At 55.0% G+C, this 25,121-nt stretch overlaps 1 protein-coding gene and 1 non-coding gene across 2 annotated transcripts in view; both read left to right on the forward strand.

The window, feature by feature from the left end:
* Positions 1-25,121, forward strand: part of SCN5A (sodium voltage-gated channel alpha subunit 5) — a 106,906-nt gene that overhangs the window by 22,528 nt on the left and 59,257 nt on the right. Inside the window, exons 4-12 of the mRNA XM_059939409.1 lie at positions 4,340-4,429; positions 5,774-5,902; positions 12,896-12,987; positions 16,258-16,488; positions 17,874-17,937; positions 19,198-19,339; positions 19,842-20,039; positions 21,040-21,219; positions 21,849-22,220. Coding sequence (XP_059795392.1) covers positions 4,340-4,429; positions 5,774-5,902; positions 12,896-12,987; positions 16,258-16,488; positions 17,874-17,937; positions 19,198-19,339; positions 19,842-20,039; positions 21,040-21,219; positions 21,849-22,220 — 1,498 coding nt within the window. The remainder of the gene's footprint in view (positions 1-4,339; positions 4,430-5,773; positions 5,903-12,895; positions 12,988-16,257; positions 16,489-17,873; positions 17,938-19,197; positions 19,340-19,841; positions 20,040-21,039; positions 21,220-21,848; positions 22,221-25,121) is intronic.
* On the forward strand, positions 22,966-23,038 carry TRNAG-GCC (transfer RNA glycine (anticodon GCC)). The gene has a single exon. It is a non-coding gene; the product is annotated as a tRNA-Gly (tRNA).

The raw sequence follows: 25,121 nt of genomic DNA on the forward strand, positions 1-25,121 counted from the left end.
TGCAGCGCGTCCCTGGGAAGTTGCCTAAAAAGTAAATATGGGCATGTAGAATTTTTTTTCTGAAGTATTTTTGTTATAATCCTGCAGAGTGTGTTCCTGCCAGGATTAAATAAAAGAAACCAACAGAACGCCAAATTCCACTGCAGTCACATTCAGAGAGGCCGCACGTTCATGGCAAGCAGCATTTTGCCTTCCTGGGTGCATAGGATCTGTTCACAAAATCCTCCCACATTCCCCTAGAAGATTCAAATGGGCAATCAAACCACATGCTTGTGTGTGTGTTTGTGTGTGTGTGTTAATTTAATAGCACAAATATATGAAAATACCCCGACCATTAATTCCCTTCTCTTTGGGAGTTTTTTGACTCCTTAGGATCTGAAGACAGGCAGCCCCAGTTTCAGGCTTTCCCCACAACCCAGGCTGGCAGTCCTTGCTGGCATTTTAATTATGAGGCTGGGAGTGGGTGTTTGGGGACAATGACACGGCAGGATTGAAGATGTTCAGCTGAGCTCAGCCCTGGAGAGCTGGCCTTTGCCTCTGCCCACACATGAAACCAGCTCAATCATCGGCCTGAAACCACCAGGCAGTGCAAACAGGTGTGCCCTGGCCGGGAGTACACTTGACTTATCTCTCTGGTATTGGCTGTGTGGGTGGCTCCATGGGGGACCCAGGGATGCTTGGGTGGAGTCACATGGACTAAAGGCTCAGTCTAGGTAGGAAAAGATCACATACACAAGAAAGACTGAGAATAGTGGAAGGGCTGTCCTCAAGGATAGGAGAGCCAGGCAGGGTTTTGAGCAGTCAAGTGGCAGAGACCAGAATCTGCGCACCTCACCCTCCATTGCTGTGTCTGGAAGAGCCAAAATTCATTCAGGGAGCACTTGTCTTTTCCCACCGTGTGACCTAGGCCCTGGCTAGCCGGGCTCAGAAGAGCTGTCTACTCTGGTTCTTCCCTAAGTCTTGATGCTAGACCTTGATTCGCCTCTGTCTGTGTCCTGCCAAGTCCTCTGGTCCAAGGCGGCCTGTCTGCACTGCTGCTGTCTGCCAAGTGACCTTTTCTCTACTCTAATGAGAGCTGTGAGTGGTGTGTGCACTGAGAGAGGGCTTGGGAGAGGCTTGGCTCCCCAGACAGGGGTCTCCCCAGTTCTGAGCCTCACCAGGACCAGCTGAGCTGACTGACGGCTGGAGGAACCCTAACCAGCCTCCAGTGCCTGTCTAAATGCCTCCTCCAGGAAGCCTTCCTGGCCAGCCTAGCCAGAGGCGGGTCTGGTTTCTCATAATATCCTATCTTGGAGCAGTTCAATGGCTAAGAGGCCTCCCTGTCTCCCACACAGAGCCACGCACATGTGCTCACATGAGGTTTGTTCTTAAAAATGACAAATAATTCTATTCCTCTTCCTGGATGGCCGTCTGCTCACACTTTACAGAGCCCTTCACCCTGTGGTTTGTACCCACAGTCGTTTTCTGTGACTGCGGTAACAAACTACCACAAACTTCACCACTTGAAACAACACGACTTACCACCTTATAGTTCTGGGGGTCAGAAGTCCAAAAAAGTTCTCACTGGGCTAAAAAGCAAGGTATCGGCAGGGCTGCAATCCTTTTTGGAGGCTCTAGGGGAGAGTCTGTTTTCTAGGTTTTTCTGTTTTCTGGGGGCTACGGGAAATCCTCGGCTCTGGCCCCCTTCCATTTCCAAAGTCAACAACAGCTGGTGGAGTCTTTCTCATAAGCATCATGGTGACGCCTCCCTCTTTCTCTTATAAGGACCCTGTGATGACATTGGGCCCACCCAGATAATCCAGGATAATCTCCAGATCCTTAATTTAATCACATCTGCACAGTCCCTTTTGCTGTATAAATTAACGTTTATAGTTTCCAGGGATTAGGATGTAGTTGTCTTTGACGGGGGGGTGGGGCATTATTCTGCCTACTAGAGCATCCTTCAAGATAACCTCTGTGCCTCAGTCTCCTCATCTCCAAAATGGAGACAAAATGGAACACCTCCTGCGTTCTTGGGAGAATTGAATTAGTTAACAGATGCAGAGAATAGAGCCTGGCACCTAGGAAGGGCTCAATAAATACTTGCTCTTAGCATCATTACTTTCATATTTCAGGAATCATCTGATCCTCAGTTGGTTTAGCAATGGATCTGTGGGGATGAATAAAGTCTGGTTGAGGGGCTTGTTAACTGCCTGCCCAGTGAGGAAAGCCTTGGCAGGGAGCCGGGGTGTGAAGAACGGGAATGTGTGTGTGCACACGCGCACCTGCGTAGGGGAGAAGGGCTACTGAGATGGGTATCTGATCCTGCCCTTGAAAGCTAGAGAGGAACTAGGCCTGGCCATGGAGACCCTCCCCCAGGCAGAGGGATGCACAGATACCAAGCTGAGGGAGGGACCTCAGTGTCTGGAGAGACACCCTCTGGCCGGGGAGGAATCGAGGTTCCCTGAGGCCCTGGCCGCTGAGCTGAGCAACTCTGGTTTGAGCATCCAAACCCTGGGGTGGGTGTCCCAAAACCTGACCCCTCTGATCTCAGATGAGAAATTGGAGAATTCGTTATGAACTGGGGGCCAGGTCTGACATGCTATTGCCTGATTCCCTGGATTCCCTAGAAGGAGTGCTGGAGGTGTGGAGGGCATTCACCTAGATTCCTTGAGATATCCCACCTCTCTCCCCAGCTGGGCAGGCCCCCCACCAAAGTCAGTACCCCAGCTCAGCCCCATCTCCAGTCTGACTGCATTGGGCTCCCCATCGGGCCCGAGGCTGGGCGAAGCCATGGGAAAGGGTGGAACTGTAATGGGGAGGGAAAAGGCAGGCCCCCGGAGCTCAATTACTGCAGCTCCTGGGCTTCCCGTGGGAATCGCCTGGCTGGCAGCTGCTGCTGCCCGCAGGGCTGAGGCCGGGACAAGGTGGTGAGCCTGGGGGCAGCTGCAGGGAAGGGAGGCCCAGTTTCCTCTCTCGGGCCGGGGAGAGGATTTGTGGGGCAGCAGAGTGTCCCTGTTCTGGGCTGGGCCTCTCGGGGGTGCCCCTACCCACAAGAGGCCCAGGGTCTGGCCCTTGTTCCTCTGTAGGTCCGGTAGAGGTAAGGGAGGCCATGGCGGTCAGTCAGAGCTTTGTCCAGCCTGAAGCAGTGTCTGGGACTTGGAGCCAAAGAGTCAGGGATCATGGTGGCGCAGTGGTTAAGAATCTGCCTGCCAGTGTAGGGGACACGGGTTCGAGCCCTGGTCTGGGAAGATCCCACATGCGGCGGAGCAGCTAAGCCCATGCGCCACAACTACTGAGCCTGAGCTCTAGAGCCCATGAGCCACAACTACTGAGATCGCGTGCCACAACTACTGAAACCCGTGCGCCTAGAGCCCGTGCTGCACAAGAAAAGCCACCGCAATGAGAAGCCTGCGCACCGCAATGAAGAGTAGCCCCCGCTCACTGGAAATAGAGAAAGCCCACGTGCAGCAACAAAGACCCAACACAGCCAAAAATAAATAAATATATTAAAAAAAAAAAAAAAAGACTCAGGGATCAGACAAGGCCTGGAGCAGTTCAGTGTGAGGCCAAGGGCCCAGAGGATGCCCGAGACGCAATCCCAGCATTTGAAGAGCTCCCCTTCTGGTGGGGACAGATGGGCACTGCCATTCAGGGAGCCAGACGTGCTAAAAGAGGGATGCCTGGTGCCATGGGGGTGCAGCAAGCAAGGAGTCAAGGCAGGCTGCTCGGAGGAGGCACTCCTTGAAGGAGGGAAGCAGTGTACTAGGCGGAGCAGAGGCCACGAATGAAGAGCATGTGCAAAGGAGGAAGCAGCCAGAGATGTGGTCCCCTGCCTCCCCCCGGGTCACTGTGTCCGGACAAGGCATGAACGTTTTGGCAGATGTCCTAGTTCAAAGGTCAGCGTGGGCTGCTCCCATAGAAGTGGAGGAGGGGACTCGGGGCCCTGCCACCGTGGCTTTCCTCTGCCCGAAACAGTGGCCCCTGAGGAGCTGTTTATAAACGCCCATCTCCCTCTCATGTGGCCAAGGACAGGGCTCCCACTAGGCCATGGGTAAAAACCTCTGAGGTCTGGGGGCCGGCCCCACCCACCTTCTCTCCAGCATGGGCCCTACAAGGGACTCTGCTGTTTGAATTCAGGTGTCTGGTCCCTGTTGGGGGCTGTGGAGCAGGGCAGGTGTCCAGCCTCAGTGGGGAGGGGTTGGCAAGGACTGGGCAGAGCCCCGGTGCGTCCCCTGGGAGCCCCTGTCTCGTTGATCTGGCAGCCCTGGCCTGGCGGTGCCGACACCTGGGGCGGGACCCCCTGGCGGTGGCAGCCCGTCTGGCCCCCTGCAGGCGGCTTTCCTTGACCCTGCGCCATGCTCTTCAGCATGCTCATCATGTGTACCATCCTGACCAACTGCGTGTTCATGGCCCAGCACGAGCCTCCACCCTGGACCAAATATGTCGAGTGAGTATCTTCAGGGCCTCTCCAGCCAGCCCCTCCCACCCTGCCTTTTCCATTCCAGACTCTTGGCCTCAAAGTTACCCCAGCAGAGGCCCAGGGACTCACCCACCTGGTGGGGGGGGGGGTGGTCCTTGCCCTAGCCCTTCCCTCTTTCTCTGCTTCCAGTCCTGCCAAATTCATGCTTTGAGTTATGTCCTCAGGAGAGGAAGCTCTCCAGGTTGGCCAAGTGAGGGTTTCTCCCTGACCCACCCTAAAGAGGACTGATGGTATTGGAGAAGGCTCTGAGACAATACTACTAATAATTGATTGAGCACTTAGTGCATGCCAGGCACTATCCTGGAACAATAAGCATCATGTAACCCTCATGACAGCCCAATAGGGCAGGTACAGACACTATGCCCATTTGAGAGATGAGAGACAGAACTGGAGAAGTAACCACCCCAGACCTTGCAGCTAGGGGGTGTGGCTGCTGGGAAAAGGCCCAGGACTATTCCGACCTCAACACCACACTCTGCTGCCTCTTTTCCCTAAGTCCTGCTTCCTATAAACCATTTGCACAGTTTTAGAAAACCGTACCTGGTTCTTTCTTCCCAAATGAACGTACCTGACCCATAGGTTCTAAGTGGAACCCAACAGGCCCTGTTTTTAGGGGACCAGCGAAATGTTGGGGACAGCCTCTCTTACCTAATTGGCTTGCCTGGTGGCGCTCCTTGTTCACACAGGACCCAGCAGCACGGTCGGTGCTGGGGTCTGCATCCAGCTGCTGAGACCTGGAGACAAGCATGGCTGTGGCCCTGTGGGCTGCAGTCCCAGCATCCGAGCATTTGGGATTGCTCAGCTGGCCCCGGACACAGAGAACAGCAACCTCCCAGCCTCAAGTGTTAGAACATCACCCCCCTTTCCAGGCCCAAGGTAGACAGCTGTCCCCACCTGCCTGTAGGTGGTTGAGGATGAGAATCCTCCCGTCACTAAGGAGCCACAAACAAGAGTGAGGGGCCATGACTCTGAGTGTCCTAACTGTCCCAAAGTGGCCACCGTATGCCTGTGTACCTGGACCCCCAGGGCTGGGGTGGGGAGATACGTGGAGAGTCTTGTTACATCAAGACAACCGAGAGACAGAAGATGGAGGGTTCACATGGGCATGCACAACGCTGAGTAAACGGGAAGATGCAGTAGTTGACCAGGTGTTTGGAATGAAGCTCCGGCCCCCAACTCCAGCTCTGCCATGGGGGCTCTGCAGGGAGCCTGGTCTGAGAGCCCTCGAGAGGGAAGCTGCATAGGGCTCCTGCCAACCTGGCCTGCGGGCTTCACCCTCCCTGAGAAAGCCCACCGGTCTCTCCTCCCCAGGTACACCTTCACTGCCATCTACACCTTTGAGTGTCTGGTCAAAATTCTGGCTCGAGGCTTCTGCCTGCATGCGTTCACCTTCCTTCGGGACCCATGGAACTGGCTGGACTTCAGTGTGATCATCATGGCGTAAGTACCTCGCCCCTGTGCTGTGCGGGTTCGGCCACACTGACAGGCGTGGCGCCACTCCTGGCCCCGGGGCTGCCCAGCCCTCGCTGCCTCCCTGCAGAGGCAACATCAGCTCTGCAGGAGGAAGATGGCGTGGAGGCCCTCGGCTCACCCTGGTGGGGAGAGACGGGTTCAGAGTAGCTCAGGCGGCCATGCTGGTTAGGCCCCCTGGCTCATTTGTGGCTCCGTGGCAGCCCTTTGCTCAAGGGACTTCATTAAGATTCTGGTTTAGCATCCTCTGCCGTTTCTGTCAAGGGAAACCAATGTTACAACCTGAAATCTCTGGACCACTATGAACAGTGACCTGGATTCCAAGGTGATTTAAACTGCAGGAAAGAGAGCAAAGGAGCTGGAGAAGTGGCTGGGCATCCCCAGGAGCTTATGCCAGGTGCCCCAGCATGGCTGCAATCTCCACTCAGTCAATGTCTGGCACATTGTGAGACGCCTGGTCACTGACATGATCCAGTGGGTCCTCACACCAGCCAGAGAGGTCACCTGGATGGAGGTTCCTTACTCCCATTTTACAGATGAGAAAACTGATGCCAGGGACACAGTAAGCAAATGTGACCCCAGGCCTGCTGCCATGCCAGCTGAGGCCCCACTTCCTTGCCAGGGAAGGGACCCTTGCTTAGGGGTTGGGTTGAGACATGCCACTCTGGATGTCTCAGGCAATGGATGCTGGTTTCTGGTGGAGATGAGTGATTAGGGCAGGCCTCCCATGCAGGAGTCATGGTCAGGGGCTCAGCCATCAAACCCTTTCTGAAAGCCTGATGTGTGTGGAGAACCCAGTGTGTGCAGGGCTGGGCGCCGCACCTTGACAAGAGCAGAGCTGACGAGGGTTATACTCCCTACCCTTATAGAGCCTCAGTTTCCCCACTGGTGAAAGGTCGGTGTTGAGCTGGGTGGTATCAGAGGTTCAGTTCAACTGCCACTTCCTAGGATTCTCAGATTCACTGAACCCACCAGTTCATGACAAAGTCTTTATTTACCCTTGGATGTGAGCGGCTCTGAGCTCATCCATGCAGTAGAGGAGAGAGGAAAAGAGGGAAGCTAGACCCTGCTGATGGGGTGCTCTCTGCCTGGTGGTCAGAACATGCATCAGAACCCCTGTTTCTAGGCACGCTACTTGTGAGCTGACTCCAGCCTGCTGTTTTACAGGTGGGGAAACTGAGGCTCAGAGAGAGGCTACCACTCGCCCTGAATCCAGTGTAGATTAAGGCCTGGGCAGAGCTAAGTGAACAAGGGAAAGAGTAGTGGGGTGTGGGGGACAGATTGTGCAGCCTTACAGGCCATGATAAAAGCCAAGAGTGATGGGAGCCAATGGGGGTTAAAAGCAGGGAGGGACGCAGTCTGATTTACATTCTAGGAAGATCGCCCTGGCTGCTCTGTGGACAGGACTCTGTGGAGGGATAAGGGGGGAAGTGATGGAGCAGCTCAGAGGCTATTTTAGTAGCCAGGAGAGAGAGGACTGTGTCTGGGACCAGGGTCCCAGTGGAGAAGGTGAGAGACATGGTCAGATTCTAAGTATATTTGAAGGTAGGGCTGACAGGAGACCTCAGGGTGACTATTGGCTTGAGCAGCTGAGTGGCTGGTGTGACCATTCGTTGGCCTGGAAAACAGAGGGAGGAGAAGAATCAAACATCCGGTCTGGAATGTATTAGGTATGAAAGCATCCAGGGTAAGATATCGAGTCGGCAACTGGATCTTCCAACCTGGAGTTCAGGAAAGAGGTCCACTCAGAGGTATAAATTTAGAAGCTGTCGGGATACAGATGGTATTTAAAGCCAGGAGACCGGATGAGATCATCTGGGAGTGTCGCCAGGGAAGGGAAGCCGCCTGGGGACTGTACCCTGGGACGCTCTAACATCCTGAAGTCACGAAAAAGGAGGATGGAGCGAAGAAACTGGAGGGAACCGCCAGGGACGGCTGAGGAAAACTAGGAGAGAGCAGTATCCTGAAAACCAATGGGCGAATGTGACTCGACTTGAAAGAAACCACAAGGAGGCTGAGGAAGGTGAGAACCAAGATGGACCGTTGAAGTCAACAACATAAAAATGGTTGATGATTTTGACCTTGACAAGATGGCTTCCAGGGGAGTGGGAGACACATGGCTGATTAGAGGAGGCTTGAGGGAGGGTGGGAAGAGGGCGGGGCGGGGGGGAGGCAAATGTACCCATCTGCTTTGTGGGGTTTGCTCTAAAATAGGACCCAAAGTAAGGTGATGGCCAGAGGGGAGGATGGGTGAAGGGAGGACCTTTAAAGAAGGGAGGCATCTTTGCAAGTTGATGGGAACAATCCACGAGAGAGGGGAAGTTGGTGATGGAGGAAAGGGGGCAATTGCAGGAGCAAAGCCCTTGAGCTGGCCTGAGGGGTAAGAATCCAGGGTCTGGGTGGAGTGTTGGCCGTAAGAGCAGGGAACGCAGAATTTCAAGTGGCAGTGGAGGTGGATTGATAGAGCCGATAGTGAGAGAAGGAATTTCTCTTCTGATTGCTTCTGTTTTCTCAGTGGTAAGAAGCAGGATCATCAGCTGAGAACACAGAGTTGGGAGGCAAGTCTGATGTGTGAGGAGGGAGGGAGCATTCTCTGTCAGAGACAGGGGCTTGCACTCATGGGAATGGAGTAGGATGGCTAAGGCTAAGGCGGGCCCAGGCTCCAAGGTGCCCTATGGCGGGGGTGGTGGGGGGTGGTGGGCAGTGATCCACGGGCCCCTGAGGGCTCGAAGTCACAGGAAGGGGTTTCAAGAGGATAGAGCATCTGCCTGAGCCTTTCCTACCTTCCCATCCTAGAGCCTCAGCAGAACTGTGTCATGGCAGCAACTCTCCCACAACCCGGGCCCCTTGTCTGATGGCAGGAGCCAGGCTTTGGCTTGTCATCAGCCCATGACTGTGGGAAATGCTCTGAGTCCTCCCCATCCAGCCCTTAGCCAGTCCTCCTGTCCTGTCTCATGCCAGTCAATCCCCGTGGAATCCCGCAGAAAACCTCTCCCTCCACTGGGAATCACAGAGCAGGAGTACCTTCCTCACCAAGCCCTCCTGCCTTCACTCTGGACCAGAACCAGGGGAGAAAAAGCAGAACGGGGCCTCAGAGGCCACCAGACTACTTCCAGGTTTCCGAGCGTCTCACAGAAATGGTCCACTAACTTCCCCTGGGGCTGCCTGGGTCCATTGGCATGTCAGGTTTGTGCTCTGGGCTGGATTGGCCTGGCACTTTGATTGACAGTGCTCCTGCCTTATGAAAACAATGAATTACTGCCGTGGTAATGCTGTGAAAAGTGATCTGCTATAGCCAAAATGATTCAGTAATGAGGGGCTCTTAGAATAATCAGAGGAGTCTTAAGTGGCAACAAAGTTCTATTCAGTGAAACTCCCCATCCCACCCTCCGTTTTACAGATGGAGAAACTGAGGCTCAAAGAGAGCCTACCACTTGCCTAAAATTGTAGAATGAATCAGCAGCAACGCTGGGGCTCAAACCAAGTCTCCTAACTCGTAACCTTGAGAAGCACCCCTATTCTGATGTTTCTGGCTAGGCTTCCACCTGATCCCCAACCCCACCCACTTTAGAATTGTGGAGGGTTGGGGGGGGTGCCAGGAAGCCTGCCAGGCTCCACTTGCAATCCCGCAGCCAGAGCTCTTCCTGTCGCCCCCTTTGAGCTGGGCATTACCTGCTAGTTAGCGCAGCCGCCCACCTTCTGGGGTTGCTATGGAAACCAAACATGGAGGGGAAGGGAGGGAGGGCAGAGAGGAGAGGGTGGCAATCACTGCAGTAGCTAACGTGCTGTCTGTACCTCTGCCTAGCAGCCCAGGAGGGGCCGTCTGCCTGGAATAGGAGGGCTGCACAGCAAGATAGGGGCAGAGCAGGAAGAAGGCCAGGGCCTGCCTTCCTCATGGTTCCTCGGCCTCCGAAAGGCTCCCTCCTGCGCTGGGGCTGGTGTGATGGGGTGGAATTCTCACCCACCACCAGCTGCTTTTTCTGTGCCAGGGCCCACGATCCACCCCTGCAGCTGTCTGCCCCTGCCCAGCCACTTGGCCACAGCAGAAAGAGTAGAATGGCTTGGAGGAGCGTTTTGCCAGCTTGGCAGGAGCAGAGCTCCACCCTGACCTGGGCCACTGCTGAAGCTGGCCCTTTGCTAAATACAGGGTCTCTCCTGCCTTGCCATTCTCCAGGGCCCCAAGAGAGGCTTTGGTGGGGGTCTAGGCCCCCAAAATGGGAAGTAGCCAGGCACTAGGTTCTGGGTCAAGTAAAAGAGGCGGCAGCCCCCGTGTCACAGACGTGGTCACAGACACACCTTGTCCTCACCCTGCCCTGTGCCCCACCGTCAAGGCTTCTTCCTCCTCAGTATTGCTCTCCCACGTGTGACCTGACTTCACCCACAATCAACCACTGGCTGCACGCTGTTCTCAGCCACACAGCTGGCCTTGAAGGCTGCCGGAAGCACATACCTTGGGGTCTCAGCTTTCCTATGCCCAGCAGGTATTGAGCAGAGGGCAAGCATTGTCAGCGCTGGGGGCCCTGAGGAGGTGGGGAAGGCAGGGTCTACACTGGGACAGGCGAAGACAGGCTAAATCCAAGCAGGAGATGGGCAGGGCTTCACTGGAGACACGAGGGGCCAGGCAGGGTCTGGAAGGGAGAAGCGGCTGAAGCAGGGACGGTTGGTTCCCTCTCCAGTTGGCACAGTTCTCTGCCCATTCCCTGTAACCAGAAGAGACAGCCTTGAAGCCAGTGTCCTGAACAAGAAAACTTTGTCCCAGGCCACACGCATTGGAGCAGCAGCAGGAAATGGGTCCAGAGCCATGCACAAGCTGGAACTGTGGCTTCCATGTAACAGCGACATCGGCAACGGTCCAGGTTCAACCTGGCAGTCCCATGGCCACACCATGTCTGGACAGAGAGTCCAAGCCTGAGAGGAGAGTGTGGGACAGAGGCCTGAGGGTCAGAGCCCTCACAGAAAGTAGAAGAGCCATCAAAAGTTGAGAGGGAGCTTCGACTAAATCAATAGATGTATATGGGCCAGAACAAGGGAGGTGACTTCTACGCACCCCGGAACACAGGGCTGCATCTGACTGTTGCGCCCAAGAAAGATTTGCAAGCTGCAGTGAGTCCAGCAGAAGGAATGGAAACCACACCATGGAAAGGATCTGGTGTAGACAGAAGGAAAGCTCTGCTGAGAATGAGTCTGCTGACTTCCCAGCTCTGAAGGGATGTGGAGAGTAAGGAGGGAGCAGGCCTCGTCCACAGGACCCCATAAAGATGGACTAGCCCCATGAGTGGATGGAGAGGAAGCTGGTGTCAGCCCAGGGTCAGAGCTGGACCCGGCTGACCCGAGGACATTGAGTCCCTTGGCACAGCCTGCCAAGTCCCTCCCTGCAGACCCCAGAGCTTGAAGACAGATTCAGAAGCTCTGAGCCGAGTGGAAGGGCCTGGAGGTCCACAGTGATAGGCAGAGTGAGTCTGTCAGCACTGTCAGCCCACCCTCGACACTCACCCAGTGTCCCTGGACTGACGTCACTCAGACACCGGGTCGGACACGGTTGGTTAAACATCAGACATCCTGAGTCTGCTGTTCTTTGTCAAACATCAGACACCTTTGGTTAAATCTGACACCCTGGATATGAAACCTTTGGTTAAATATCACAAGTCACTTGCCACTGTCCCAACAGGCCTGGTCACACACTATCCATTCATCTCTCAGACATCCTGGTCATGTGACCCATCCACACGTGTCTTCACGCTCTGCTTGGGTGGGTCCCTGCCAGCCAGAGACCGACTCTTTCCTCCTGTGATTGTGGAAGCTATGGATGGACGATTGTCCAAGTTGCAGGTGGGAGCCCCACGGCCACTCAACCCTGCTGAGCACCACTCGGGCCCAAGCAGGACACACACTGAGGAGGGCTGCTTGCCTCCCGAGGTCACTACTCCTGTGGAGACCCAGGGCCATCGTGGGAAGACACCAAGACTGGGGTGGACTCATGGGAGAGGGGCTGGCACATCCCTAGGACCCCTCAACCTGCTTTTTTCTTTTCTTGTGTTGGCCGTTGCCTGTGAGTAGTTAAGAGCTAAATATTTGGGCAACCTCCCATCTCATCTTCCAAAGCATCATTTTGGGAACTCTTCTCCCTTTGAGTACTCAAGTCACCTCCACCTCCTGACTTCAGGGACTCCTGAGCCACGCCTTGCGCAGAGATTTGTGGTTGGAAGGAGGGAGTGGGCTGCCCTCGGACACCCAGCCATGACTCCGCAGCGGTCTCAGCTAGACTTCAGGGTCCCACGGATCAGAGCTGCCAGGCACGAGCTGGTGACACTGCAGAAGACGTAGAACAAAACCAGGACCAGAAACCCGCTTGCTTCCTATATCACCTGGCCTGAGCCTCCTGGAAAATGGAGTTTCCCTCTTTGCTGTGTCCCCAGTCTCAGACCCGACCATGTGGCTTCGTGTCATAGTCCCCAAGTGGCATGGAGAACGTGGCAGAGTCGTTACCTCGTGGCGCTGGTTATTCACAGGACCATCACCGAGAGAGCCGCCTGGGAGCTTGCTCTGTGGACATCCTTAAGGCACCCTCGCTGAGGTTCCCCGTGGCAGGAGGGATGAGATCAGGAAGAAAACCTGGGGGAGGCCCCGGGTCATGCACAGCCCTCCCCGTGGGAGGGGGAGAAGGGAGAGGGCTGGTCGGGGAGGGCGGGCTGAGGTGCCGCTTTGTAATTCCCAATAACTGTGATTTGATTCTACAGGTATGTATCAGAAAATATAAAACTAGGCAATTTGTCGGCTCTTCGAACTTTCAGAGTCCTGAGAGCTCTAAAAACTATTTCAGTTATCCCAGGTAAGATGCCCAGGTTTGCCTCCCAGATCTCAGCTACAAGTGACTCTCTCTCCGTCTCCCCCACCCCCCTCCTCTGACTGTGTGTCCTACTGGCGTGTTGTCACTGTCTTGTGTGTGAATTTCCCTTGTTACAGATACACCACTGAATTTGTGGACCTGGGCAATGTCTCAGCTTTACGTACCTTCCGAGTCTTCCGGGCCCTGAAAACTATATCAGTCATTTCAGGTGAAAATCAGGTTAAACGCCAAGGCTGGAGGGACACGCTTGGGCCTTTCCAGCTACCTGGGAGCCAAGGCGACCCTCGGGAAGGCCCCTTCAAATATGCCTGTCCCCAGAATACCCTTCCCAGAGCTTGGGTATGGGGGCTGTCTTCAGTGGGCACGTCTGTCCCCTCCATGCCTCAGAATGGGCTTCGGACTGCCCACCCCAGCAAAGCCCACCACCATAGAGCCCCGGGGGCACAGAGTACTCCATGGCAGGTCCTGGATTGAACCCAAATTCTTCCCAAGGTAGTGGTTTATTTCCCAAATTGAACTCAACTATTGGAATAGCTAAAAGCTTGTATGTGAGTTGCTTCAGCCTGAAGCATCATCCTCTGATAAGGAAACTAGAAGTACTGTTTGTGAGGGAAACCACACCCAGAGTAAAAAAGGACAGCTCAGGCATGGACTTTCATGGCTGAGTGCCCGGTCCCTGCCTTGAGCCCCCTTTGGTGATACACACACAGCCGACACCGCAGCCCCATTCTGTGAAACGGAGAGTACTCTGTGGACAGGTGTCACCGGGCCTTGGCGTCTAACAGCCCTTGCTGCATGTGCGGTAGAGGTTTAGCAAACCGTGCATGGTAGCCTCGGGAGGAAATTCTCCTTGACGCATGTTGGCAATTGTCCCCGGGAAACCTTCTGAGGCCCAGACGACCTCTCTAGAAAGCCAGTCTACCCCATCCATCTAGGAAAACTCTCAAAGACTTATAATGATTTCAGAGCCCAGAGGCCCCTTCCAGAAACTTTTCTGAGTGCATCCCCACTCAGAACTAGAGAAGGCATTTCTTTTAAGAAGGCAGCTGGAAACGGGTTGCATGTCACCGATCTGGAGAGATGTCAGAGCTGGTGAGCCAGATGGTTGTATCCACTCCTGACTTGGAAAGCTCGGGGATCCTGGGCCCTTGGCCTGCATTTGCTATTGCTGCCCCCAGGGAGGCAGGGACCCTGCTGTGAGCTCCCTGAAGGAGTTCAGACTCCCCCGGTGGGGCTAATTATCTAATAAGAGGAACCCCCACTTATGCTGTTTTCACACTGAGCCTCAATACTCCTCCTGGCTCTGAACCCACCATGGGGTGAGCACAGGAGCCACTTGCCCGCACACTCCCCGCACGTGGCCCAGACCTCTGCTAAGAGCCTGTAGCGAGTGGGGCACTCTGTTCCTATCCCCATGGAGCCCCCCCAACGTTGTGACAGGCGTCATCGGCCAGGGTCTGTCCTCTAGGGCCCTGGGGACTTCACAGCACACACCCGGCAAGGATAGATAAGCACACTGACCACGACAATTAAGAAAAATCATGTTCCAGTTTGTTTTACTTTAAAAAAATAAGGCTGACAAAGGAAAATATTTCTCAGTCCGGGGTTAAAGGAGGGAGCCAGCAAACCCCAACCGAGTCCCACTGGATCTCTTCAAAGCTGCCAGCAACCCAGTGAGGCAGCAAACAGCAGCTCCTGAAAGTGGTCATTAGGAAAATGTTGTGGTCAGCATTACCGAAGTCTCCCTTGAGGAGGCGTTCCCTGAGCTGAGGCTTAATAGCCGTGGCCCTCTCCAGACCTCAGTCTCCTTTCCTTTAAAATGGGAATGAATCGGAATGGTTAGTTTCCAAGGGCTCTTCGCCCAGCCTGTTAGAACTTCAGTGGAGGGAGAATTTCCCACTTGATCCCCCAGGACCCATCTCTTCCTGGGTCTTCTCAGAAAGAATCCCTTTACTTGGTTGGACTCATTCTTGCCAGAAGTGGACTCTCATCAATGTGAGAAATGGTTAAAGGAATGGGTCACCAACTGATTGTCCCCAGGGACACTATCTCCACAGACCAGGAGGTGCTTTTCAGAGCCTTGAACTGAGTGATTCAGGCCACAGATACTTTGGAGCCAGAGTTTAATTTGGGTATGTGAGCTGCTGCCCACGGCCCCTCACTTTGCCCCCACCATGCCCCACACTATGGGTGGGTCTCCAAGCGTGGTGAGGAGAACCAGATGCCCACCGAGGGTCCTAGAAGCTCTGCTAGAGATGAAGCGTAGTTCTGGACTACAGAAGGCTCATGAACCCCGCCACCACCATCACCACCTCCACCACTCTGGGCCCAGACCCCTGCAAGGTCCACCCAGTGCCCAGGCAGTTGCCAACATCTGCCAGGATGATTTCACAGAGAACACTGAGTGCCTCCCAGCCCTGGGCAGGCAGCAGCGTTGGCGGCACTGTGGGGAGGACTTCCTCTCCCCTCTCCCGTGTTTGCCCATCGCTGCCTCCTTGTCTCTGAGTCATGGGCACAGCAGCTGTGGGCACAGCCGCACAGGTGCTCCTAACACATTAACCGGCTGGACGATGGATGGATGGAGCTTAATCTGAGATCTGGCCGCTTTGATGGTGGGGAAGGGTGGGGAGGAGGGATGGGAGGTGAGTCCCTGCTGCTGGCAGAGAAGCCCCCTCGCTCCCAATGCTCTGCTTGAACTTGTGAACTTGCTGTAGGACCGCAGCCAAGTGTCAGACCAAAGGCGTCTACACGTGCTTTTCTGTGCGGCGCTGGCTTCTGCAGGGAGCTGGGCCGTGCAACTAACAGATCACGGCCTCTTAGCTTTGGGGGGTGGGATGGACGGGGATGGGTCCCAGGGGGACAGGGCAGAGGAGGAAAATACAAAACAGGTACCCCTGTGCCTTTCCCAAAAGTGGGGACTGAGCCAGAGCAGGTCCCTTAGGACGTCACCCACCATGGCCTTAGCCAGACCCCCCCGCCATCCTCCCCAGTGCACACACCACATTCCCCTACCAAGAATGGCTGTGTCACTCCCCATCTCAGGATCAAGGCCAAGGCTGTCCATTGCCCTGGAGGGGGCCTGGCCCTCTGTCTCCTTTCCAGGAACTACATTTAAAGGGACAGGCCTGGCATAACTTGGGACCAACCAGAGGGGGATGGGCTTTGAGTGTTTTCTCCCGCAAGGAAACAGCATTCTCCATACTTATTTCATTTATTTGGCTATGGAGAGCAAAGAGAAATAGGCCCCTCTGAAAACACACAGCCAGACTGGACTCCTGCCCCAGGGGGATCAGGACAGACTCTCAGCAGCAGAGGAAAGGGAGGTGTTGGTCTGAAAAGCCCAGGAGAGGCCTCCTTCCCCTGCCCCCACCTCATGATCGCCCCCCCGGCCCGGCACCCCTCAGGCCCGGCCCCTGTCCACTGGAGCGGGGAGCACGGGTGCCGTGGGTGACTCCGAGCTCCTCCTCGTCTCCCCCAGGCCTGAAGACCATCGTGGGGGCCCTGATCCAGTCTGTGAGGAAGCTGGCCGATGTGATGGTCCTCACGGTCTTCTGCCTCAGCGTCTTCGCCCTCATCGGCCTGCAGCTCTTCATGGGCAACCTGAGGCACAAGTGCGTTCGCAACTTCACGGTGCTCAGCGGCACCAACGGCTCCGTGGAAGCTGACGGCCTGGTCTGGGAATCGCTGGACCTCTACCTCAACGACCCAGGTGCTGACTGGCTCTGTGGCCCAGGCAGGGCTTTGTGGGGCCACCAGGGCCGAGCATCTCCCACACAGGCCTCCTTCTGAGGACGTCCAAGCCCTACCTGCTCCCCCAGAGACCCGGCTGCGTGTCAGGGATCCCAGCCCCTGCCCTTTGGGGCTCTGGGAGAGAGGACAGGAGAGGAGCAGATTCAGCACCTGTCCTCCTGACTTCTCGGGCTAGATGGGGAGATAACACTTGAAGAGTGGGAACGATGGAGAGGTAGGTAGGAGAACGGCAGCTACAACGTTTGAAGGGTCAGGAATGGTGAGGAGACCAGCCTGCCAGCAGGGAGAGGGGTTTTGCTTGGGAAAGGGTGGGGGGACGGAGCTGGGGTAGTTTGTGAGGCTTCAGAGTAGAGGCCCCATTTGCTTGGCATGGGCTTTGTCACTTGACTTCAGTGATCCTTGTCAGGATGTTAAGTCCATACCCATGCAACCCAGGACAAGCTCGGTGATTGTACAAAGCCACGTGAGCCCCTCGAGTTGTTTCACTGCCCCGTGGGTTACACTTCCATCCTCCGGGCTGATGACCAGCACCTCTCTTGACTGGAGCCATCAGTCTAGACCAAAGGTAGATGCTGGTACGAGGCCACATTCCAGGCCACAAGGACCCCGAGGGCCGTTCTGAAGTTAAGGCCTCTAACATACACCAGCAGTCCACTTTGGAAAAAAGAAATAGACGGAAGCTCAATGAGTAAATTTGCTTGTGATTCAGTGTGGCCACGTAGCAGCTGTTCTAAAACATTTGTGTACACCAAAGTCACCTGGAAGGCTCTGGAAAACACAGACTGCTGGGCCGCACCCTGCAAGTTTCTGAGTCAGTAACTCTGGGAAGTTACCTTTCTAACCAGTTCAGAGTTGATGCTTGATGCTGCTGGTCTGGGGACCACACTTAGAGAACTGACGCCTAAGACTAAGGCAGGTAGTGGGGAGTGATGGGGACTGATGGATGGTCACAGAGTGGAGGTGACAGGACTGATGTCCTACGTCTCATCTGGTCCAGCCCCAGCCATGTCTGAACAAACCCCTGCCTCCTGTTCAGGGCCTCTCTTGACCCAGGTTGGCCCCCTGAGTGATTGGGGCAGGGTCCGGAAGCTCCCTGTGGGGATTTCCTGAGTCCACCTGGGGACACTGGCAGCTGAACGTCGGAGGAGGAGCCAGAGGAAGTCCAGGGAATCAGCCAGAGTTGCCTCAGACCTGGTCAGGCAGAGGGCAGAGGTCAGGCAGAGGGCAGAGGAGCGGACGGAAGACCCCCAGCAGTGGCTACCTCCCCAAAGCCCAGGGTGCAGTTTGGAACCCCCAGGAGTCTGGGCCACACGTGCCTCTCACCATTGGATGCTTCTCTTCCAGAAAACTACTTGCTCAAGAATGGCACCTCTGATGTGTTACTGTGTGGGAACAGCTCTGACGCTGGGTACGTAGCACCCACCCCCCGCAGGGCCACCTCACCCAGCTGGGGGAGTCTCCTCCCAGTGCTTTCTCAACTGACTGTGCTTTCAGTTTATGCCCTTGACCCCAGGGACAACAAGACCTTTCCCTGCCTCCCTTCCCTGCCAGGCCCATGGCAGCTGCCCCCCACCTCCACAGGGTGACAGCTGGGAAGGGGTGAAGAAAGAGATGGGGGTTCGGCTCTTCAGGGAAGGCAAGCAGAGCCTTGAAGATGGGACTGGACTTGGGGGGCAGCCCAGGAAACCCTGCAGGGCCCCACACTAGCCCAACCCTGGCTCCATTCCCTTCCCAAAGCCCCCCAGGGCGGCACCCACCTCCTCCTGTCTTCACTTCCTCCCTCCTCATCCGTCCACCAGGTCAAGAGTGAGTATGGCCTCCACCGGCAGCCTAGACTCTCCTCCAGGGCAAGCAGGGCCTGGACCTGCAGCCCGGGTGTGGTACCCAGAGATGCCCAGTAGCCACGTGCAGCTTCCAGGGCCTTGTGCACACCGGCGCCTGGGTCAGCGTGACTGTCATAGGTTGTTATGGGGAGGGTCACACAGGCTCACCTAAGGGAGGTGCTCTTCGGGGCTGTAGTCCCGCATCTCTGAATATGGAGTTCCAGAGCCCTTCCTGTCTCTAAAGAAAAAGTCTTAATTTCTTAATTTAGGACATTAGCAAGGCACAGAGGCCCCTTGGCTGCATCCTCCTACTTGCCAAGTTCCCCTTGCCCCCATCCTCTCTCTCACACACTCACTCCACTCGTGACTCCAGACCATCGCTCCCTCTTTGGGAGAGAGGCTGTCCCCTCCAGACATGGCCGGGCCCCAGCCCATCCACCCTAGAATCATCCCACAGCCCCACGGCCACCTGACCTTTGCCTTGGGCTCCATCCTGTTTGCCTCAGCCGCATGCTCCCCCTGTGTGTCTGCACTGTGCCCAACTCCCCTGGGGTAGGCAGGCAGGGAAGAAACCTGAGCCAGGCCCTTGGCACTTCCTCTGGGAGGGGAGAGGCAATGCAGACAGCAGCTGGGATGGTGTGTCACGTGGGCAGAGGGAGCTGGATTTAGGCCTAGCAGCATACAGATGGGTAGAGAAAAGAGGAAGACGATATCCCGGGTGGGAGGCACAGCATGAAAAGTCACGGCGGCAGGACCCCGCAGTGTGGCAGTAGGTTTGTGGAGCTAGCGTCTCAGGGGCAGAGGACCCCTCACAGCATGGGACAAGTCAGTGTGTCTGGCCGTAGGACATGTCCCGAGGGCTACAGGTGCCTGAAGGCAGGCGAGAACCCTGACCACGGCTACACCAGCTTCGACTCCTTCGCCTGGGCCTTCCTTGCGCTCTTCCGACTGATGACGCAGGACTGCTGGGAGCGCCTGTACCAGCAGGTACGTGGGTGCATGGGGCCAGCAGAGAGCTGCCAGGAACGGGCTCAGTGTCTAGCACCAGGGCCCAGGCTGCACAAATGACTGGTCACAAGCGCCCCAGCAGCTTCCCCACTGGTCAGAAGAGAGGAGGCACAGGGGACGTTTGAGGGATGGGGACTCAGCAAGCAAAGAAACTTTCATTTTGCTGGTGACCAAGTACTCAGCCCTCTATATAGGATACTCCATGCTCTGTTAGTGGAACACTGGTCCACCCTATGTGACACTTCTTGTGTCAACTGAAATGTTCTGCCTCCTTCCATGGGTGGGGTACTGCCCCCTGTGTGCAGGTCACTCTCTTCTGTAGGTTAGGACACTTCCCTCTATAGGTGGGACATGCTCTACCCCCTCTCCAGGCTGTGGCCATTTGAACCCCTGGCACAGCCAGGCTGGGCAACTTGGGATTTATGACCTTGACCCAGAAGGGGCCCCAGTGAAGATGACCTCCGCCCCCTTGCTCCCCCAGACCCTGAGGTCTGCAGGGAAAATCTACATGATCTTCTTCATGCTTGTCATCTTCCTGGGCTCCTTCTACCTGGTGAACTTGATCCTGGCTGTGGTTGCCATGGCCTACGAGGAGCAAAACCAAGCCACCATCGCTGAGACAGAGGAGAAGGAAAAGCGACTCCAGGAAGCCATGGAGATGCTCAAGAAAGAGCATGAGGTGGGTGAGCAGTGTGGCCAAGGAGCCTCCAGAACAAGCCTTCACCTGACTGTGGATGCCTATAAGTGTGGCGCCTGCTGGGTAAAAGCTGGTGGCTGTAAGTGATGCATGCTGGGTAAAGCTGGCGCCTGCTGGGTAAAGCAAGTGTCTGGTGGGTGTAGGTATTTCCTGTGAATGTGGTGTCTGCTGGGTAAAAATTTGTCACCTGCTGGGTAAAGACAGAGCCTGTTCATGGGGAGGTGCCTGCTAGGTAAAAGTGGTGCCTGCTGAGTAAAGGTGGGTCCTGTGAGTATGGTACCTGCTGAGGAACGCTCTTCCCTATGACCATGGTGTCTTCTGGGTGATGGTGGTGCCAGGTGGGTAAAGGTGGTAGCTCCTGGCTAAAGATGGTCGCCGTGAGCCTAGTGCATGCTGGGTAGAAGAGAACCATGTGTCCATAGACATAGTTTATCCTAGTCAAGGGATACCTTCTGATGGGGTAGTGAGGAAGATCCAAGGTCGGAGGCCTGAACAGGCTCAGAAAATGGGCACTGGCGATGCTGCCATGGCTGTCCCCACAGTTCCACACATGGCGGGTGCCAGAGGCTAACTGCAGAGCAGACTTTTTAGAAACCAGGCCAAGGACCTCCACTTCCTTCTCACTGCTCCATGCCACATCCTGCAGCACCCATTTTGACCAGCCGAACCTTCTCGAAGATCCCCTGCCCTCTAGTTCTGTCACTACCTCTGCTCATCAACACCCCCTCTCCCACCTGCCCCAACCCTCCACTCTTCCAAGAACTGCCCACTTCAGCCACTGCTCTCTTCATCCCTGGATCTGGATCTTTCTCAAAACATCCTGGGTCTGTCTGAGCTCACCTCTCCATGATGTACTCATTTGGGGGTGAGTGGGCAAGTCCACTTAACTGTTGGGGAAAACGGAGGTGCTGAGCGTTGCCTGGCCTACCTTGGCCTGAGGTTGCATCATGTCTCAATGACCAAGACATCCACCGTTTTTCAGGCCCTCGCCATCAGGGGTGTGGACACCGTGTCCCGCAGCTCTTTGGAGATGTCCCCTTTGGCCGCAGTAACCTCTCACGAGAGAAGGAGCAAGAGGAGAAAACGAATGTCTTCAGGGTCGGAGGAGTGTGGGGATGACAGGTTCCCCAAGTCCGACTCGGAGGATGGTCCCCGAGCAGTGGTAATCCCCGGCCGTGGCTCTGGCCCTTTCAGGGTGGATCCGGCATGAAAAGGCCATCGTGCTAGGCCCCTGGTGCTGTCACAGCCCCCACGGTTGCTCCCCAAGGAGAATATTCCTTGAGCCCCCTCCCAGCCCCTCCTGTTTCCCATGGCCACTCTTAGAGTGGAGGAGCCCTGGGCAGAGGGATAGGGTAGGTTTGGGTGTTAGGATATCCCCAACCTCAGCTAAGTCCCCAGCATTGGGGCTGGGACTGAGGGACTCCCCATGGTGTGGATTGGCAGGAGCTCAAGGACGTGCCCAAATGAGTGAGGGACGTGATTGATTGCCCCAGGCCCTGCTTGGGCCAGGTCTGTCTGCAGGGGCCTTCCTGCCCCCTTCTCCCCCAGATAAGCTTCAATCTCAAAGCCCCAGAGGCACAGGCTTCAGGTGAGCAGAGATCCCAGAAGATGCAGGATTGCCTCTAACGCTGCACCCCTCCTCTGAGCACCCCCGGCTCAACCCATCCAGTTCCTATGTGGCTGACAAAAGCCCTCAATGCCCCAAGTTGAGCTGGGGCCAAAGCCACAAGTGATAAGCTGGGAGCACGAGAAGAACCGTCTTGGTCATGCCCCCTCTCTGTGTGCCCTCAGAATCATCTCAGCATCACCCACGGCCTCAGCAGGACCTCCTTGAAGCCACGCTCCAGCCATGGAAGCATTTTCACCTTCCGCCGACGGGACATGGGTTCTGAGACAGATTTTGCAGATGATGAAAACAGCACAGCCGGGGACAGTGAGAGCCACCGCACATCACTGCTGGTGCCTTGGCCCCTGCGCCGGCCTAGTGCCCAGGGACAACCCAGTCCCGGAAGCTCAACTCCAAGCCACGTCCTCAATGGCAAAAGGAACAGCACTGTGGACTGCAACGGGGTGGTCTCCTTGCTGGGGGCAGGCGACCCTGAGGCCACTTCCCCAGGGAGCCGCCTCCTCCGCCCTATGATGCTGGAACGCCCCCTGGACACGGTGAGTCCGCCCCGCCATGCAGTGCCAGGCAGGTCCCATCTCCCAGACTGGTCACCAGAGCCAGGTCTAAAAATACTTACCAAGTATTTACTGAGTGCCTATTGTGTACTGAGCTCTGGGGGTGAATAAGCCTACCAAAAAATCTCTGCTTCCTAGAGCTTCCAGACAGACAAAAGTTAAAGAAAGAAGAAAAATGTGTATGTATGCATATATGGTATGTAATGATGATAAACAGGGATGACAGTTAAATACTTAGCAGCTAGTAAGGCATGGGCACTGAGACGCTGTGGTGACACAGGACCAGTGCCCTAGAGGTCCTGTGTGTGCCAGGTGTGAGCCCTGGAGAGTTGCAGATCATGGACAATCTGGAGAAGGGCCAGAGTGGCAAGGGAACACTTCTGAGCTTCTGGGCAACAGTTATTCATCAAGTTCAAAATATTTCAGCACTTTACAAACTGATAAATGTCAAGTAATATTAGCCCAAGCTCTAAGTACTGTGGGAGGACAAAAGTGGGGAAGAGGGAAAGGGAAACCCCCTTATTACAAGGCATTTAAACAATGACCTGAAGGAGGCAAGGAGGGGGGAACCAGGTGAGGGGTGGTATAGCAGAGGGGTTAGCACCCAGATTCTGGAGACAGACGGGGTTTGCTTACCAGCTGGATGGCTGTGAGCAAGTTATTTTATTTCTCTGTGCCTCAGGTCTCTTGTCTGTAAAATGGATTTAAAATACCCACCTCAGGGACTTCCCTGGTGGTCCAGTGGTTAAGACTCCACACTGCCACTGCAGGGGGCGCAGGTTTGATCCCTGCTCAGGGAACTAAGATCCCGCATGCCACGCAGTGCAGCCAAAAGATAAAATAAAATAGTAAAATAAAATAAAATATCCACCTCAGGATCGAAGCCAGGATGAATGGGCTAATATGCGTAAAGCAATCAGGACACGCATGAGTACGTTGATGTGGTGATAATGTTGTAGTAACATACTGTCATTGCATCATCTGGGGGAAACATGTTCCAGGCCTAAGGAACAGCAAGTGCAAAGGCCCTGAGGCAGAAGCATGCCTAGTGTATTGGAGGAAATGCCACGAGGGCAGTGTGGCTGGAAACCAGGGAGTAAAGGGGAGGGGAGTTGGAGCAACTGTCAGAAAGGTGATGGGAAGGGAGGGCCAGATCATGAGAGGCCAGTCAGAGCTTTGATCACTCAGTCAGCCTATCCCATGACAGGCTGATGTCTGTCCAACCAGTCACCGAGTACCCTTGCTGACCCCTGCCCCCAACACAGGGCTCAGAGCAGTCCACCCAGGAAAAGGGCAAATGTGGGTCTCAGACCCTGAGGCCTGCAGGAGGTGGAGGAGGGCAGACCTTCTGAGGAAGTAGGACAAGATAGGGAAACCTGATCAGGAAGGTGGAAGCAGGCTGAAGAGGGGGCTCACAGCCAGATGGCCTGTTTTGCTCCAGCTCAGACACTTGCTCTAGCTGTGGGACTTTGCACAGGCAATTAATCTCTCTGTGCCTCAATTTCCTCATCTGTTAAGTGGAAATAAAAATAATATCTACATCAGAAGGTGGTGGTGAGGACTAAAAGTGTTAATACCTGTCTGGTGCTTAGACCAGTACTTGCCTCATGTTCAATAATTATTATTATTATCTATGATTGTTATTATTGAGCAGGATGGAAGGAGTGAAGACTTGGGGCCCTCATGCTCCTCTGGAGCAGGGAGTCAAGGAGAGGGTCCTGGGAACGCACTGGGGGCAGACCGTAGCTTCTGGGTGGGTCTGGGGACCCACCTGGCCATTACCTGGAGGGTGGGGGTCTGGCTTCCCAAGAACACAGATTCCCAGTTGCTGCAGGTCCAGCCCTGGAGCCTCAACCTTGTGGAATCAGGTCAGCAGCTGGAGCGCTAATAGAATTTCCTAATCTCATTAGGGAGAAAATCATCTCATTGTACTGCACATGTCGGGAGGAATCCAAGTTCAAACACTTCATTACCAGGAACTCTGACTTCACCCATTCTCACTTCTGTGGGGCCCATTTATAACCTTAAAGGGATTAGCAGGCCAAGGGGGTTATCTGCAAAGTTAAAGGAATTAGTGAACCAAGATCGAGATGTTGAAAAGTTAAAGAGATTAGCAGGCTGTAGACCCCTGGGGATGCCTTCCCTGCTTCAACTGGGTCCCTGGTGACACCTGTGCCCAGTTCTAGTCTGAAAACAAAGCACAGTGTCGGGCACATAGTGGTTTCTTCATCAACACAGGAGGGGGCAGCCCCAACAGACAGCTCACTTTAATTTGGGGCAGAGGGTGAAGGTTTACTTTGCCTGCTGTCTGTATGCGCGCCTGGCCCCAAAGGCAGAGGGAGTGGGGGAGGCACCTTGAACAGATTCTTCTCCCTCTTACCCACCCCCCCCCTCCCTGCCCCCGTCATTTTAGGAACAGAGCTAGAACTTAACCCAAGCCCCTGAGTGCCAAGTATTTATCCATTTAACCCATATCTATCTAGTGCCAGCCCTCTGCGTAGAGTGCCAGTGTTTAAGGCTCCAAGGATATAACAGTGAACAGAACAGTCAAGAGCTCTGACCTCATGGAGTTGGCATCGTAGGCAGGAAGACAGAGAGTAAACTGATCAATATTTCTAGGGACCAGTAAGGGTCATGTGATAGAAAGTTGCTAGGGGGAGGGCTGGGAATGGGGGCTATTAGTTAGAATATGCAGGGAAGTCCTTTATGTGGAGGCGACGTTAAAATTGACCAAAAGGTGATTTTAGGGCGCCAGACACGAAAAATAGTGTTTTAGGCAGAAGGGACAGAAAGTGTAAAGGCGCTGAAGAGGAATAAGCTCAACATGTTTAAGGGATGAGAGGGCCAGGCAGGGCCGGGTGTGGTGGAAACAGAAAAGGATAT

The sequence above is a fragment of the Balaenoptera ricei genome, chromosome 11 (genome assembly GCF_028023285.1).
Source record: "Balaenoptera ricei isolate mBalRic1 chromosome 11, mBalRic1.hap2, whole genome shotgun sequence".
In the NCBI taxonomy this organism is placed as follows: domain Eukaryota; kingdom Metazoa; phylum Chordata; class Mammalia; order Artiodactyla; family Balaenopteridae; genus Balaenoptera; species Balaenoptera ricei.